This window comes from Neltuma alba, unplaced genomic scaffold (assembly GCF_004799145.2).
Source record: "Neltuma alba isolate B1F8T4 unplaced genomic scaffold, ASM479914v2 tig00002279_pilon, whole genome shotgun sequence".
Classification (NCBI taxonomy): Eukaryota; Viridiplantae; Streptophyta; class Magnoliopsida; order Fabales; family Fabaceae; genus Neltuma; species Neltuma alba.
This window is the reverse complement of record NW_021632804.1, coordinates 1-17,448: the sequence shown is the minus strand read 5'-3', so window position 1 is coordinate 17,448 and position 17,448 is coordinate 1. Positions and strand designations below refer to the sequence as shown.

Genomic DNA, 17,448 nt, shown 5'->3' with positions numbered 1-17,448 from the left:
TTAAATGACTTCTATCATGTCTAGCACTAGCAATAAAATTCTTTATATAACACTCTTATGCTATGAATACATGCTCAAATGTTTTATTCATACTAGCCACCTATTTTGCCATAGCTTTGTCATCCATCTCTTTCAGTTGTTCATATATCTATAGAATAAGCATATATAACCAGTTAGGTCTACTGTGCATGTCCTCTAATGCTTTTTACTTGGTTTTATATACTTGTTTATATATCAACTTCACCCTATAATCTCTTTCTAAGCACTTCCTTATATCATTTGGATGACTGTCTATGTGATCTCTCACCTATTTAATTATAATTGATGATGTCAAGCTAGCTGATCCATCATGTGTCATGTGAAGATTGTCTTAGGCATTATGAACATACTCATTTCTTAATGTGGCCACACGTAAAAATAGGGTGCTTTTTCCAGCTACTCTTACACTTACCATCCATGGATAACCTTTAACCTTACATTTCACATACATATTTTTCAAGTTGTATAATTTCAAGACTGTGAGTAATAGGATGGAGTCAACACAACCGTCATACAAAGGATTCTCCATATTGCTCTTCAACCTTTCAAGTATTTGTGGACAATGTTTAGTTCCTTTTCAATCGCATTAGCCATGTCTTTGAGATTGTCAGCCTCATAAGTACTTGTGTTGAAATTAGTTGATCCTAGCCTTTCACTTTGCCTTTGGCTGCTACTCTTACTCATATCTCTTATCTCTCTATACTTTGTCCAAGACTTATAACTTTGATTGGTTCTATATATCACCAAACATGGCTTAATAACCTCTGGATGAAGCCATTTCAGGTTGCCACATCGTGCAAAAAAAAAAATCCTAGTACGGTCATCAGAATAAGTAGCTGCAAAATGAATGAAATATGCCACCCCATCCTAATATTGCTTGGGTAGACGATTGGTGTATATATATATATATAGCATAAACAAATCAATTAACCAGCTCAGAATATTTTAAACAATGAAAGGAAAAAAAATGAAAGAGAACATATTAGGTCTACAACATAGAACAAAGAAGTGAACACGAACTTGCCTTAGGCATATGGGAATAAGAAGCTTAAAACTTATAGCATGAAGAGAATAGAATAGAAAGATGAGCACAGACATCCACAACAGAGAACAAAGAAGTGAATACAAACTTGCCTAAAAAGACACGAAGCTCTGCCAGTGAAATCACTTTACCGATAGCATAAGTAGTTTATGCAATGACGAACGGAGGCGATTTTAGCTGAAAAGGTGGCTAAAAAGGTTATATTGGTGCTAGTTTTCAGGAAAATGCATGTGCAAGAGAGCTTTTTGGAGCAAGCCAATAAATAGTAAGTTTGAAGATGTATAGCTAAATAGCGTAGAAAACATTTTAAAAGTAAATTATGCGTTGATTTGTATCTAAGAAATGACATGTATTTCTTTTAAACTTTAAGTGACGGCCTTTACTACAAAATAGACATGTATTTTGTTTATTGATTTCTAAAGTTACACATATTTACGTGACTATCTTCTTTACACAACTGTCATGTATCATAAATATCAATTTAAAATAACTTTCTTTATTAAGTGGTAGGGACTCTGAAATAACTCACATGTATTTCCTTTTTAAAAAAATTTTTATATATTACGCATATTATATAAAGGGCTACAAACCCTTCCAAAATATATTAATAACTAAAAAAAATTAACACAAACCAAAAAAACTTGAGTACATATACATCTTTATGGCCCCCACTCCTTGGAGTCTTTGGCGGAGGATGGAGAGAAACCGTTGAAGTCCATGTTGTAGTCAATCTCATTTTGTTACAGAATGAGGTTGGACTTACAGTTAAGATCATAGACGTAAAGGGCGAGTTTGTGCATCCCTTAATCAATGCGAATAACTTGCCTAAGCAGGTCTTCTAGTGAGTTAGGGGGTCGAGGGCCTTTTGGCAGAAAAGGAGCTAAAAGGGATGGAAACGGTGACAGAGGTGGAGCTGGTGAGGGTAGAGTAGGAAGGGAGAGAGGAGGTCCCCAACAGGGGCATGCATGGTTTGGGGATGCTGTGTCTTACAATGGTAGAATGAGACAGAAAGGGAGAAAAAGAGCAGTTTTTGGTATAGAAAAGAGTTAGGATTAGGGGTTTAAATAGTAAGAAAATGTCGCCTCAGTGGAATATTGTAATAATGGCCATTAGGGGTTAGAGATAAATAGCCATTCATATTAGCTGCATGGACATCATTTCCATCATTTCGACGATCTGAGGAGGGAGGCGAGAGGTATAGAGGCAATACATCATGGTTTTTCTAGAAAATCATCCTCTTATCTTTTGCAAAAACATTTTTTTTTGTTGACAAAAACAAAAATGACCATCATGTATTTTGAGAAAAGATGTGACTGTTAGAAATATGATCGTCACATATTGTTTAGGACCAAGGAGAAAAAGGAGAACTGGATTGGTTAATTCAACTAGAAAATTATCCAATCGCCCTGTGGTCCAATCTGGTTTAAAAGCTAAACTGGTCATAGAGAAAATCAGTAAAAATTAGGGTGAAAACAGTGTAAACTGGTTTGAATGACTATATTATTATAGATTTGAATGAACTTTAATGATGATTTTAGTATCAATGATTATTAATTTTAGTTATTAGAGAATAGTAAAGATGAACATTCTCAATATTATTGTATTTTGTTGTTTTACAATCACACTATTGTTATATTTCCTTGTATTTTGCAAGGAACAAAAAACTGGACCAGGCATTAAACCGGTTAAGACAATGGGTCAAGGGTTATTGGTCGGACCATGGTCAGACCGGGGTCGGACCGATCATATTAAAATAATATAATTTAATTCAAAATATTAAAAATATCATATTGATTACCAGAAGATTACTAATCATATTGATTACCAAAAGATTTGTATGTTCTTCAGTTTTAAGCTAAGTGTTTATACTTTACATATCCAGAATCAATTTCATCCAATGTCTAAAGGAAACAAAATCTATATTATTTCAGCAGAAAAAATTCATCAACTACTTTCCTCTCCTACTTCAAGTGTTCAGAAATCAAATAGAAAATTTTCATCCCCTCCCTTCCCAAACCTTTCGACAATTAGAGAGAAAGAAAGAACAAAGGCAGCTCTCTAATCCAGAATCAGTAGAAAAAATTTTCGAGCTTACCCACAACTCAATGCACTTAAGGGACAACACTGATTGGGATTTGAGGGAGAACTGCAACTTTCGAATTTTCATTCTGCCTTCTGCGAACGCCAGTAGCGAAAGCCAAGCAGGACGTGGTGAGCAAGGGAGACTTGCAAGCTCAGAGTGTCAAACGTGGGATGCGATTGCGAGGTGGAGGCCTACGACTTGACTTTCAATTCTGCCTTCTGCGAATACGAGTGGTGAAGGCGAAGCAGGACTAGGCCAAGGCGAAGGCAAATCCGACTGTGATGTTGGGGAACGATCGAATAAGGAGCTCTGCCATCAATGACGCCAGGGAGGAGAGATCTTGGTGGAGGCGATTTTGGCTTGGGTTTGAGGGAGGGAAGAGTCAGCGCTGCGCAAGTCGAGAGGAATTAGGGGAAGGAAGGGAAATGAGGGAACTCAACCGAAGGAAAAGAGAAGAAGCGGTTTTGTTTTTTTAAAAACAAAACGGTGCCATTTTAAGACGTCTGGCAGGCAAAAAGAATAAACCGGGTAACCCACTGAACCGAGGTTACCTGGTTTTAATACTAGTTTTTTCCGGTTAAACCGGTTTTTACCGGTTCAGTAGACCTCCGGTTCACCAGCTAAACCAGACCAAACTGTAGATCGGTTCACCGGTTTTCTGGTTGAACCCGCCGGTCTGGTCTGGTTTTTTTTCCTTGGCATTTTGTTATTAGTAATTATTAATGTTGTTATATTTTGTTATGTTTGTCACATCCAGTAATATGGCATTTAGAAATACGGATATTCTTAAATAGTTACAGGCCAAAAAGGATAAGGAGAAATAGAAGATTTATGGTGGAAAATAATTATTATAATTTTCCAAGTCGATTATGAAAAATTTGACTAATTAAGGAAAATTGGTCAAGAATAATTATGGAAAAATATTTCCAAACCTCAAAAAATTAAGAAAAAATAAGGACAATTTTCCTTGAGATTTATATGGGATTATAAAATTAGTTTTATGACCAAATTGCCCTTAGAGAAATTATAAAGGAATTTAAGGATGATTTAAGCTAGTTTGAGATCCTCTATTTGGAAAATTCCAAATAAATATTTTTAAGGAGGATAAAATCCTAAGAAAATTTCTATGATATCCCAAGAAATTATAAGAGATTATGGAATTAAAAGAATACCTTCAAGTATCCAAGATTTTTTCCAATTCCTTTGAAAAGTGAAAAAATCAATAAAGAGAAGGAAATTAGTTTTCCCTTTTATTTAATTATTGGGAAACTAAATTTGAGAAAAAGAGGGCAATTTTGGAAGATAAAAATGAGAAAAATAATTTATAGATCTGACAAAAACTAATTACAGAAGCCAGAGTATTGTAATTATAGAAAAGAAATCAAACTCGGAGTAAAAGGGCACCGATAAAGTGAAGACTAGAGTCTTACACTTTACTTGGCCCACAAGTTGCCACTTATCAAGCCCCTAATGGATGGTAATAAAAGCTTTCCAAGTGTTAAGCATTAAGTGGAGAGGATCTTGACTTTGGAATTTAATTACTCCTCCGGTCCTTAATATAAGATCCATTTAACTAATTTGATTAGATTAAGGAAGTTAGGTAAATTAGTTAATTATAAGAAAAGTGACACATTTTTCCTAAAACACCATAATCATCTTTCTTAATACCCTATCTTCCTCTTCTACTTGATTATAGTTGAGGGAGTATTCATAGGGGTAATTTAGAGAAAATTGATAAATATGAGAAATGGGTCTTATATTTAGGACTAAAACCAACTCAAGAATTGGGTCCTATATTAAGGACCGGAAGAGTACATTATGATTTACTTAATTAAGAGAGAAATTTCAAGACTAAGTAAGAAGGTGACACTTGGCAACTCATTTATGATGGTGGTTGGGATATTTTGGTGCATTAATTGAGCTCTTCCTCCTCCTAAATCAGATCATCATTTGGCCAAGGAGAGATCAAGAGAGAAAAGAGTGAGCTTGAAGGGAAATCAAGAGAAAAGCAAGCTACTTTGATCTTCCAACTAAGATTCAAGCTTCGTAAGTTGTTCTAAGATGATTTCTTGCTTGTTTACTTAAGTTGTATGATTGAAAATCATAGTTTCTCTTCTCTTTTGATGCTGGCCAAAACATATATATTGTAGAGGAGGAAGTTTTATTGGCAAATCTTGTTAGAACACCTTAAATCATGATGTTTTCAAGTGGTCTAAGATGTTGTTGGAAGTTTTTCATGGTGGGTTTGTTAAAAGGACCTTTCGACCACTTTCAAAACAAAACCTTAGGAATTGTTTTTCAAAGTTTTGAGGCTTCCATTATGTTTAAAATGGAAAATGGTGTAGGATAAACTTAAAGAGCAAGTGTTGGAAGCATTAAAACCAAAGTTGCAATTTTTGGATTTTGAACCCTAATGGTTCGGTCAGTTCAAAACTGAAAGAAGGAATTTTATTTTGTTGAATCCAAGTAGATATTTGGAATCTACATGAAAAATTATGTAGGAATGAGTGAAGAGGAAATTTTTAGGGTTTAAGGAAACCAACTGTAAAATTTAAAAAACAAAGGTGGAAGCTTTAAAGGACAAAAGTTGTCCTTGAGTTATGTTATTGATTTTTATGTGGAATGGTTGATGATTCTTGCTGCCCTTTTTGTGGATTGTCATTAAGGGTGGAAACAGGCCAGGCCAGGCCAGGCTTTACTCTTAACAGGCCAGGCTTGTTTTGTAGCCTATAGACCTAAGCCTGGCTTGTGGCCTGTTACAGGCTTATCTTTTAGCCTGAGCTTGGCTTGTATAAAGGCCTGACCTGGTCTGAAACCTGTTTAAAAGCTTTTTTTTAAAAAAAAAAATTCAAATTACAATAATTTTTTTTAAAAAAAGCTAAAATAAAAAAAGTATACATAATAATTAATTTTTTAGTTTTGTCTTTTATTTAAATTTTAGTATCATAAGTACTGTTTTAAATCTTAATTACAATTTATAAGGATATTATTGAAAACTAATTCTAATTGTTTGTTAAAATTTGAGACAAAACTATGTTTAAGTACAAAAAAAATTAAGACAAATAAATAAAGAAAAAACTATTAATTTTACAATGAATAAAGAGAGTATCATAATTTAATTAATATAATACATAAGTTAATTAATCTATCATTCTTGGAACAAAAATTTTCTTTCCTATTTTATTTATATTTTTAAGATTTAAAGATCATATTATTTATTGATATTTTTATTTTAAATTATATTTTTATCTTTACCTGTCAACTAAACATCAAAATCTAAGGAAGAACTAAGCTATTAACAATATATTAAAATTTAAAAATAAATTAAAAGTGCACATTAACAATACCATTAACTAATATTTTTTATATATTATAATTATAAATTTCTAACAGGCTCAGGCCAGTCTAACAGGCTTAACAGGCCTTTTTAGAGAGCCTAAACCTGGCCTATTAACTTAAATAGGCCTTCAAACAGGCCTGAGCCTGTTTCTTTTGGAAAACAAGCCAGGCCAGGTCGTAAGCCCCTGACAGGCCGCCTGGCCTGTTTCTACCCTTAATTGCCATGTTAGGGTTTGGCATTTATGGAAGCAAGAAAGAAGAACAAGAAAATCAAAGAGCATTGAATTAAGGTAGTAAGATTTAATTGACCTTAATGTTGATTATTGCATTCATTGCTATGCAATTTCATGTGTTATTATGTGGTTGAACTAAATGATGATGATGATGATTGTGTAGTTATACTCCTTGCTTTATGTGCCTTGGCTATTGCATGTTAGAGTGCTACATGTATGAGGTAAGGTAGTTTCCTATTAATAACAAAAGGTTGGAATGCTTGTAACTGATGCATGTTGATGTTCTGGTTGATTGATCTTGCTACTGGGATTTCATTGAAATCTCATCCCCCATATGTAACTTAACATTTTAGAGACTGAATCATCAAAAGGGAGGCTGCAAATCCAAGGATAAATATGGTGATGAACTATGAGGAAACATTTATATTTGGTTATGTATAAGCATGTATGGTTGGAGCTATAATCCCTAAGCAGGATGCCAAATTAGAGCCATATTTTATTAAGTTACCGAATGATTTTCTATATGAAATTTGGTATGCTTAAAATTCACGTCATGAGCTTCAAATCGATAGGCAGCACATTAAAAATCGCCAACTACACGATTTTTAATGATTTTTCAAAGTTAAGATTTAGAATATAGAAAAATGATTTTTGCCAAATGGACAGAGGTGACTTTCACAAAAACTTGACACTTTTTCAAATGGAATTGGTTCATAAGATTATTTTTCATTGAAAGAGCATTCAAATAGATTTATATATAATTTTGAACCACTCTATTTTGATTTTTCTAGATTAAGTTATGAATTTTCAAAGTTGAGCTAGAAAACTGGATTTTTACCCGCTGAACAGTAAAAATCCGAAAATCAGTGTTTTCATGGATTTTTGAGCCCAAAGCCATCCAAGGTGGTCTAAAATAGTTTTAATTAAACCCTAAGTGGATTCGATAGTAAGGTGTGACAATGTTCAATTAAATTATATTATTTTAATATGACCGATTTGACTCCGAGTTGACCTCGGTGTGATCCATTGACCTATAAGCCACTATCTCAACCAATTTAGTGTTCGGTACAGTTTTTTGTTCCTTGCTTAGCATGGTCTTTGCCTAGTGATAGGTGATCATGTTTCATTTTAACAGTCACTTAGCTAAAGACATATATTTGAAAATCTGTAGTAGCGAGTCTTAGACCCTCCTTTATCATTTTTATCCTGACAGTCCTATCATTGTATTTAACTTTACCATCAACATTTTCAACAAAGTTCCCACCTACTTAAAAATAACACATAAATCACTTTGAAGATGTTGACTTAATGTTAGATGTCATCAAAGCTTGCTAACCTGTAGCAAAAGGTAAGCACAAATCAAAGTTCTAATTTCCCAACAGTCAATTTTCATCACCTTCCAAAATACCCAAAACACACACACACACACACATCCTTTATTGATAACTTTAATATTAGGTTTCACAATTTGACTATTGACGTTATGCTTATTGTTTGCTCTCAAACTTCATAGCCACATAATCACTTGCCATCATTTTTCGATTTTCCATACACTGTTCTTTGATTCCCATCCAATTCTCAATCTAAACCCTCTTTACTAACAAACACATTCCCATCTCACCATAGAGAGAAGCTAAAAGAATAAACAACCTAAATCCCACCATCAGCGTCTACTCAATTTTGTAATGCCCCACGTTAATCTCTCTCCTAGTACAAACTTACTTACACACCCAAATGAACAATGTCTGCAACATTTTAATGGGTGGAGGAGTAAGATAATAGCATTTCGAAACAAAAATTAGATTTTTTTTTTTTTAGCTTTTGACATTGCTCCAAGCTTTCTCTCTTTCCTCTACGTGCCAATACTTTGTGAAAACCTTTAAATGTTTTTTTTTCCCCTCACTTCAGGAGCATTTTAATCTTTCCACCAAAAATTGCAAACCCGGTATTCATACCTCAAACCTATTTGATGATTTCATTTATTTGCAAGGACTTTTGTCTTTTTGAATTTTAATAGGTATTTTCTGGTTATTTTCCCTGATAGTAATAGTAGTATTTGTTTATGATAGTAGTATTTCTTTATTAATTTATTAGTTGATAGTTGATTAGTTGAGTGAGATCAATTAATTTAAATATGGACTAAACTTAGGTCAAGTTAGTTAGATTCATTATGTCCAGGTGTCCAATGAGCTTTTGCCACGTGTATTAGCTTTTACTTAACCTCAAACCCACTGTTAAAACGCTGTTAATTCCTTTCTTCTTCTATTCTATTTTTCTTCAACGATCCAATCTCAACTTCTTCATATTCAGTCTTCATCATGTTCACTATTCCTCAATGTATCAGCAACCAACAATTATCTTCCCTAATTCAATTCACTCCTACTCGTCTCCTGCAAATTCCCCATGAAATCGACCTAAATTTCCAATCTTCTTGTGCCGGTATTCCAACACAGGCGCATTCACGCTGTGTCCTTGAAGCTTTCTGGAACTAAGAATTCTCTTTTTGGTTCAGTAAATTACTAGACGAAGAAGATAATCAAAGATGTGTGTTGGTATGACGGTATTGTATCTGCATAGAGAAGCCGGAGTGGAAGAATCATCGTCACTGGTGGTGGCAGCAAGTTAGCTACTCCGATGGTGATCAGAGAAGGTGGAGGAAGAGGATAGATGATGGAGAACAATTGAGGGCAGTAGAAAGCTGTAGATTTGTTGAGAACAATCTTGAAGAATAACATCAATAGGTGCCTGTGAATTATATGGGATCTTGGGGGCAGAAGAATACGTATCTGAAAACAATCATCAGCTTTTAGGAAAAACTCTTCCAAAACTAAAAGTGGTTTGACCGTGAATTAGGGGTTAAATGAAAATTAGTACAGGTGGCAGAAGCTTATTAGATACTGGACATAATGGACCTAATTAACTTGATCTAAGTTTTATCCTTTAAATATAACACCTCTGTTGTTTTTCATAAGAAACAATAACTAAAATTACGCCGTTTAAATGGTTAGTTAAATTTAGTTAAAAATAATAAATGTATAAGATATATATTCCAATTATATCCTTGTTTGCTGCTGGTAGAAAAAATTATACCTTTATTTATAAAAAGGTTGTATAAAATAATGAGTAAACATTTATTTATTTAATGGGGTAAAAATATAAAGATTAATTTAAAATTTCTGTTAAAAAATTTTGCAACGTACATTGCTACTTAACCGGGGTTATTACTAATTATCGGCAATTCTGAGTACTCCAATTGCTGAACAAACTGGTCAAGAAAGTAATTGCCGAGCAAATCCTCTATTTGACCCAAACGGTAGAAACAAAAATACCCCAACTTGCTGCGGGCGAACATTCCGGAGATTTGGTCCGCCGTGACACCGGTGTTCTTGTCGTCTGCTTTCTCTTTCCTTCGCTTCGCTTCTGTCGTCTTCACCAAAGAAAGATTCTCGCAATATGAATCGCGTTATGTAGCCACCGGAGCTCGAAGATGTCACATCAACAAAGCACTGCCACTAGCAGCAACATTCCAGTAAGCGAAGTGTTCTGGACTCTGGTTGATAAAGCTGACAAGAAGTTCTCTAAGATCAGGGATTTACCTTATTACCAGCGTACCAGGTTCTGTTCAATGTCAATTTGCTGCCATTCTTCTTTCTCGTATGACCTTTCTTTTGCTTACTTCCGGGCAAAATTCACACTAGGCAAAATTTCTAATTTGTCTTTATCACTGGAGAACTTTTATTATCGGACTGAATTAATTTTCTAATTTGTTACACGAATCAGTTGAAAATTAGTATTGCGAAACTCTGGGATATTAAAAAGTATATTCCTTTGTCAGTGGTTTCTCTCTGGATTACCAGAAGATTGTGTTGTTGTTGTTTTTCTTTTTTTTTTTTTTTTTTTTTTGCTTTTTCAAAAAACATGCTTAACTTGCCAGCTTTTCTTTTTTGTTCTGTTATTAGAAGTTTTGGCATCGTAAATTTGAGAACTAAACCATAAGTTAACGATATATAGTCATTCCGTTATTGTTATTTGATTGGGATGAAATATCAACGCTGTTCAATGCCTACCTATAACTTGATGATCAAAGGCAAATATCTTTGATAATAGATAGGGAGCCGCCGGGTACGAGTCTTCATGTGTGGTCATCTGTGAGAGGCTTAACATTTCTTAGTGGCTTTGTTTTTAGGTATGACACGTACTTTTATAAGGTCTTTAAGGTTTACACACAGTTGTGGAAGTTTCAACAGGAGAATCGACAGAAGCTGGTTGAATCTGGGCTTAAGAGATGGGAGATCGGTGAAATTGCATCTCGCATTGGGCAACTATATTTTGGGCAGTACATGCGAACAAGTGATGGGACTTATCTATCTGAGTCATATATATTCTATGAAGCCATATTGACTCGGGAGTACTTTAAGGAGGGATTATTTCAGGATGTGAATATAGCGAACAAACAGTTGAGGTTTCTAGCTAGGTTCCTGACGGTTTGTTTGGTTTCAAACCGGAGAGAAATGGTGCAGCAGTTGGTTAATCAGATTAAATTGTTAGCTGATGAATGTAGGCGGGCGTTCCAGGTTTGTAAAAGTCTAACGTGGTCATACATTTCTGTGTAACTCAATGGATCATTGATATATGTTTCTCATCTTTGATTTGTCATTGTCATCTTTTACAAAAGATCAGCTTCTTTATCTTAAATATATTTGTACATCACTACACTGCTGTCAGCAGGACGTTCATCACAAAAGTAATTACCGTATATGATGATAAATTTGGTACCATATCAGAAATTTGCATCTGCTGTTCTGTTAAATGCAGTGCCTTTTTTACAAGTTCCTGTTGAAATATGTTGATTGTCATTCTTCTCTTTGAATCTAAAGTGTTGCTATCTAAATTGACGTAATATTCTACTAAGATGCATTTATATCTTGGAGGTAGATTGTTTGGATATGTAAGGTGATTTATTAACTTGATGAGTCAAAGGACATCTAGTTATGCTAAACACAACAGAATAATGTAGAAGATGATGGCCTAAAGCTGGATTTTATGCCAGAGTCCATACCTGTCTTACACCGTATAGCTAACATATGCTTACCAAAATGCTAAAAGCTGTGGCAAATATGCCCAATTTCATTACCATGTAAATAAAAGTACTATTCATTGTATAATGTTACCTATACGTTTTCCTGTTATGTTGCTTCCTCTGTAGATGTCAGATTTTGCTGAAGTGCTTCTTTCACATTCTCTTATGTTTATAATTTACTCTTATATCTAACTAGGTTAATTCATTGTTAATAAACCTTCCAATTTAAGTTTCAGAGCTGCCCAAAAGTGACATATTAATGCATCTCTAGGGCATCCAAAATGCAAAACCAAGGGGCAATCAATTAGAACAATGACCTGTCGCTTTATGGAACCTGTTCTACTAGACATGCTTTTGCAGATTTATTGGAAATGGTCTTGAAACATTCTTTTTTTTTTTTTTTTCGGTGGCAGGAAAGTGACTTTAAAGAATGGAAGCTGGTGGTTCAAGAAGCAATCAGATTTTTGAAAGCTGACACAACTTTTATGAATATCAGGCCTTTGAGATATAGTCTTGTTTTGGACCCTCATCCAGATACTTTACCACATGTTGCTCCATCAATCACAAAGAGAAACCTAAAATTACAAGATGCGCTATTGAGCAGCTTCCATCATAATGAGGTAAGATATGTTAGGATTTCCTTGCCTTTTCCCCTTATAATGAAGAAGAATATTTGTGGGGAAAAAATTAATATCTGTGAAGAATGTTACAGTTAAAGAAGTAACATTTTTTCACGGCTCATAAGATGTTTTGTAAATGTTTTCTTTGATTCTCTATATCTATTTTAAAATTTTATTTCTAAGCAGGTTAAATTTTCAGAGCTCACTATTGACACATTTCGAATGCTTCAATGTTTGGAGTGGGAACCTAGTGGCTCCTTCTACCAGTCTAATTCAAAACTTAGTCAGAATGGGGCTTCTGGGTCCAGTCGCATTGGTTTTTCACAGGATATTGTTGATCCTACATTACCAGCTAACCCACGGAAAGCTGTGTTATACCGTCCTTCACTGACAAACTATATGGCAGTAAGTATGAAATTGTGCTTGGTTTTAAGACTTTATTCTCCAATTTTGTAACTCTCAGATTCTTTTTTGTTTTCAATGAGAAGACACATGTAATGGTTATGAATTGTTCTGCTTTGCAATTGACATAAAGATTGCTTTATATCAGTGTGTTCATGATTATCTCCTCTTTGCTTCGTTTCTCAAGTAATCAAAATTGAAGATTGTTTTGCTTCTTATGGTCAGGTTCTAGCCACAATTTGTGAGGAACTTCCTTCTGATGGCATTCTCTTAATATATTTGTCAGCTTCAGGTTATTATGCTTTTTATTGCTCAGCTGGTGACTTTTCTTTGGCATCCATGCGACAGTTTTTTTTTTTTTTTTTAATAAATATTTTCAATTGTCAGCACATGTTTCATATTGTTCTGTGCAGCTTTATTTTTATTCTTTAATACCTCGCCACATATTTTAATATGGTTTAAAAATTAAAAAGATGAGTACAATCTTTGACAAACTTTTAAGTTATCATCTCTCCTATACCGGAATAATATCTAGTTTTGAGATCAGTCTAACCGCTAAAGCTTTTAAGATTATTTGTTCCTTGCGTGATATTAGAGTCTTTCTTAGCAGGAGAATACAAGTTTAGTTTATGCAACTATATTCTCACACTCTAGTTAAACTTTCAATCCATGATTTGGGTGGATCTTTGCTCTGTATATGCTTCAAGATTAATGGGTTTTTGCTTTTGGGTGCATGTGACATTTATACATCAAACTTATTCTTAGTTCTTCTCCAAATAGCTTAATTGGTTCAGAAAATAATCGATTAGTGTTTAGTAGCTTCAAAATTGGGGATTCTAAGGTGAAGAAAAAGGTAGAAAAATTGTGGACTAAAGGTTCTTGATAGTCTGTTTTGATGCAGGGACATAGGTGTGTTAGTAGTGTCCAAAAAATGGTACAATCCAGGGATACTGCGATTTCTTTAAAAAGGTTAGGTGGAGTATGACAGAACATGGGTAAAAATATTAAATTTATGTTTACTATTATATCAGTGGATTAAATAAATTAATAAAAAGGAAAACTAGTCTTTTAGTCCTTGAAGTTGACTCACTTATAATTCAGTCTTTGGATTTTGATTTAGTATAACTCATTCCTTGAACTTTTGATTCACTTGTAACTTAGTCCCTAATCTTTTTGAGGTATCATCTTACGTCACAAAAAATATTAATAATACTGTTAAAAATTGCTTACATGCCCTCCAAATCAGCTCCACATGGATTTTACATAAACTTTTTGGAAAATAAGACAAACCTGACAACACCTTCATCTTCGACAAAGGCTTTAACCTTCCACTTCTGTTTTTCAAATTCTTGTTAGGCAGCCTCAGCATCCATGACAGATCCTTTGTTCCTATTCTTACTCTTAAAATCCAAAGTTCTGCATACTATTCAGTTCAAGGATGGCAAAATACAAAGGCAAAAGCAAAAGCTTCTTCAAACTTCTTGTTTTGAGTACACTTCTTCTCACTGCTTGCCTAGTATTCTTGGGGGCTTCAATATGTTCAAGTGTTGCTAGGACCTTGAGGAGGAGAAGAGTTAGAGACACTGAAAGAGAGATCATGGAGAGAGCACTTACATGTAGGGTGAGATGATGTCCTTTGCTGGTCGCTGGTGATTCTGAAGGACCTATCATGGATGCCGAGAAAGCCCAGCAAGAATGTGTAAAACAGAGGTGGACAGTTGAAGGCCTCTTGGAAGATGTTATGGAAAATGAAGGTGCTGTTAGGTTGTCTTATTTTTTGAAGAAAATAGGAAGAAATAATCAGTTGAGTAATTGAGGCTTAGCTTCAAAGCTTCATTGATGTATTTGCTTGATACATATGGTAAAAATAAAGGATAAAGCCCAAAGATAAAACCTAATATATTGAAATTGAAATCTAAATCAGGGTTAAAAGAAATCTTATCTAATCTAATTCATTCTAATTTAAATGATACATAAAATAATTAATAAAGCACTAGATTAAAATCTAATTAATTGGGCCCTACTAAGCGGGCTTAGGCCTTCATCTTTCAACATTTTTCAAAAAATTTATGTAAAATCCACATGGAGCTGATTTGAAGGGCATGTGAACAATTTTAACAGTATTATTAATATTTTCCCCACATAAGATGACTCAAAAAGATAAGGGACTGAGTTATACCGAGTTAAAAGTTTATAGTGAAATGGAATATAGAAAAAGGAATTTTTTTGAAGCGATGACTGAAGTAATTTTATCAGAAAGAGGAGCACATCTTGTTGGAGGATAAGCTACTTATAACCTGCAATACGAGAAAAAGCTCAAAAATGAATAAATTAACAAAATTTCTATCAAAATGTTGATGAAGTTATGGGCCCCTACATTTAATGATTAAGATTAGCTAACGCCAAATCCCCAAGATTATGGCAGATTTGATTTCTTTTAATTTTTTTTTTGAATTCATCCCATTTAATTCTGATTTACCTTGATTATGTAATCTCTAGTGATCCTAGAATCTTCCTATGCTATCTATAAATATTGTATCCTACTAGTCGAATAAAACATAGCATTTTGGCATCAAGCTGTTCATGGTATCAGAGCAGAGATGAAGTTCGGCTTCGGGCTGGATGATGAAGGCCAGGGTGGTTCACACCCCATCGGCGCACAACACATCAACAGTGCCGACGAACCACTAGGCGCCAAACGATGCCACTCCCTCCCAGATTACTATTCATCGCCTAAACGGACAAAATTAGCTCCAATGGGCAGCGAGTGTCCGACTCTTTGTGACTGGAAGAGGAAAATTTGGGCACTTGAATGTGATTATAACAAGGCCTAAGCTTATAGGCTCAAAGCATAGTACCTGGGAGGTAGAGGGCTCGATGATTAAGTCATGGTTGATCAACTCAAGACCATGGAGATTAGCACCAACTTCAACTTTGTTCAAGTCTGCTCGAGAAGTCTAGGAAGGAGCACGTGATATGTTCGCCTCTCTAAACAAACCATGCAGCAATTCTGGAAATTGAGTCAAACCTAGACAGACTCACCAAAGGTAATTTAAATATGACAGAATATTGGACTAACTTGATGACTCTTTGGCAGCAACTAGATCAGTATGATACATACGAATGGTCATGCACGTTAGATGCAAAACTATATGCCAAGATCAAGGAGGAGAAGCGAATTTAAAAATTCCTCCTCAAAAACTCATCTTCTCATGATGAAATAAGAGGGCGAATCATAAGCCAAGAGAAGCTGCCAAGCCTACGAGAGGTGTTTTTCATGGCCAAACAAGGGAGTAGGAAGAGGCTCAATAATCCGAAACAACCAGCAAGCATTGGATCTGAATCAAGTGCCTTTTTGACCAAAGGAAGAAAGAACAGAAAGTGGTGTGATCATTGTCAAAGACCTGGACATACCCAGGAGGTCTGTTGGAAATTGCATGGAAAGCCACCTAAACAAAAAGGGAAAGGCAAACCTGAGCCACGAGCTCATGCAACAAACGTGGATTCCAAAGATGAATCGGGGGACAAACTAACCAAGGAAGAACTGGAATTTCTCAAAAAATTGTTAGAAAAGCATAATACTAAGGAGTAATTAGTTGCTACAGGTAATGTAGCCTACACAGGTAATACTGTCCTTGCCTTAAAAGTAAATGTTCACAATGATCAAATGTGGATTGTAGGCTTTGGAGCTATTGACCATATGTCTGGTAATATCGATCTCCTCCAAAATGTTAAACCATGGAATCTCTCATAAAGGTTGATGGGAAATTTATTAAGGTTCATAGGATTGGTGAAGTTTGCTTGTTTGGGGATGTTATACTAAAAAATGTGCTATATGCACCAGATTTGAAATGCAATTTAATCTCTCTTAGTAAAGCCATTGTTTCACAAGGCTGTGACATCAACTTTTCTGCCTCTTCATGTTTATTTCAGGACTTGGAGTTGGGAAAGAGGATTGGCACAACTAGGTTACTAGAGGGACTTTATTGCGTAGACCATCACTCAAGGAAGCAAAATAAGGCATATTCTAGAACATATGTAGCAGAAAAAAGATCAGTGACTCAATTTTTGAATAATGAAGCTTTGTTATGGCACTATAGGTTAGGCCATCCCAGCTTTAAATATATGTTCAGATTGTTCCCAAATTCAATCAATAAAAATATTTGTTCTATTCCTCGTGAGGTGTGCCAACTCTCTAAACACACCAAGAACAATTACAAAGCACATCCTCACCAGTATACTCATCTTTTTTCTCCTGTGCATAGTGACATGTGGGGCCATGTTCGCATTCTCACATTAACAAATGCCAAATGGTTTGTAACACTAATTGATGGTCACACACGGGTTACATGGGTATTTCTCATGAAAGAAAAATCTGACCTTACTCAAGTTATCATAAACTTCCACAAAATGATCAAAACCTAGTTTGATACTTCCATATAGGGGTGAGTATTCAGTTTTTTCGGTTTGGTTATCGGTAATAACCGAATTAACCAAATAGAGTAAATTTTAAACATCGAACCGAAACCGAATTAACCGGAAATTTCGGTTCGGTTACCGATTAACCGAAATATATAAATATGAAAATGATATTAAATTAAAAATAATAA

General features: G+C 34.7%; 1 protein-coding gene across 1 annotated transcript; it reads left to right on the top strand.

The window, feature by feature from the left end:
* Positions 1 to 10,059: 10,059 nt before the first annotated feature.
* On the top strand, positions 10,060 to 15,672 carry LOC114721139 (protein SCAI). Its single transcript, XM_028906963.1, has 7 exons — positions 10,060 to 10,351; positions 10,923 to 11,310; positions 12,230 to 12,436; positions 12,623 to 12,841; positions 13,064 to 13,157; positions 14,500 to 14,602; positions 15,432 to 15,672. Exons 1-7 carry the CDS (start codon positions 10,224 to 10,226, stop codon positions 15,670 to 15,672), a joined length of 1,380 nt encoding a protein of 459 aa, XP_028762796.1. The 5' UTR covers positions 10,060 to 10,223.
* Positions 15,673 to 17,448: the final 1,776 nt, after the last annotated feature.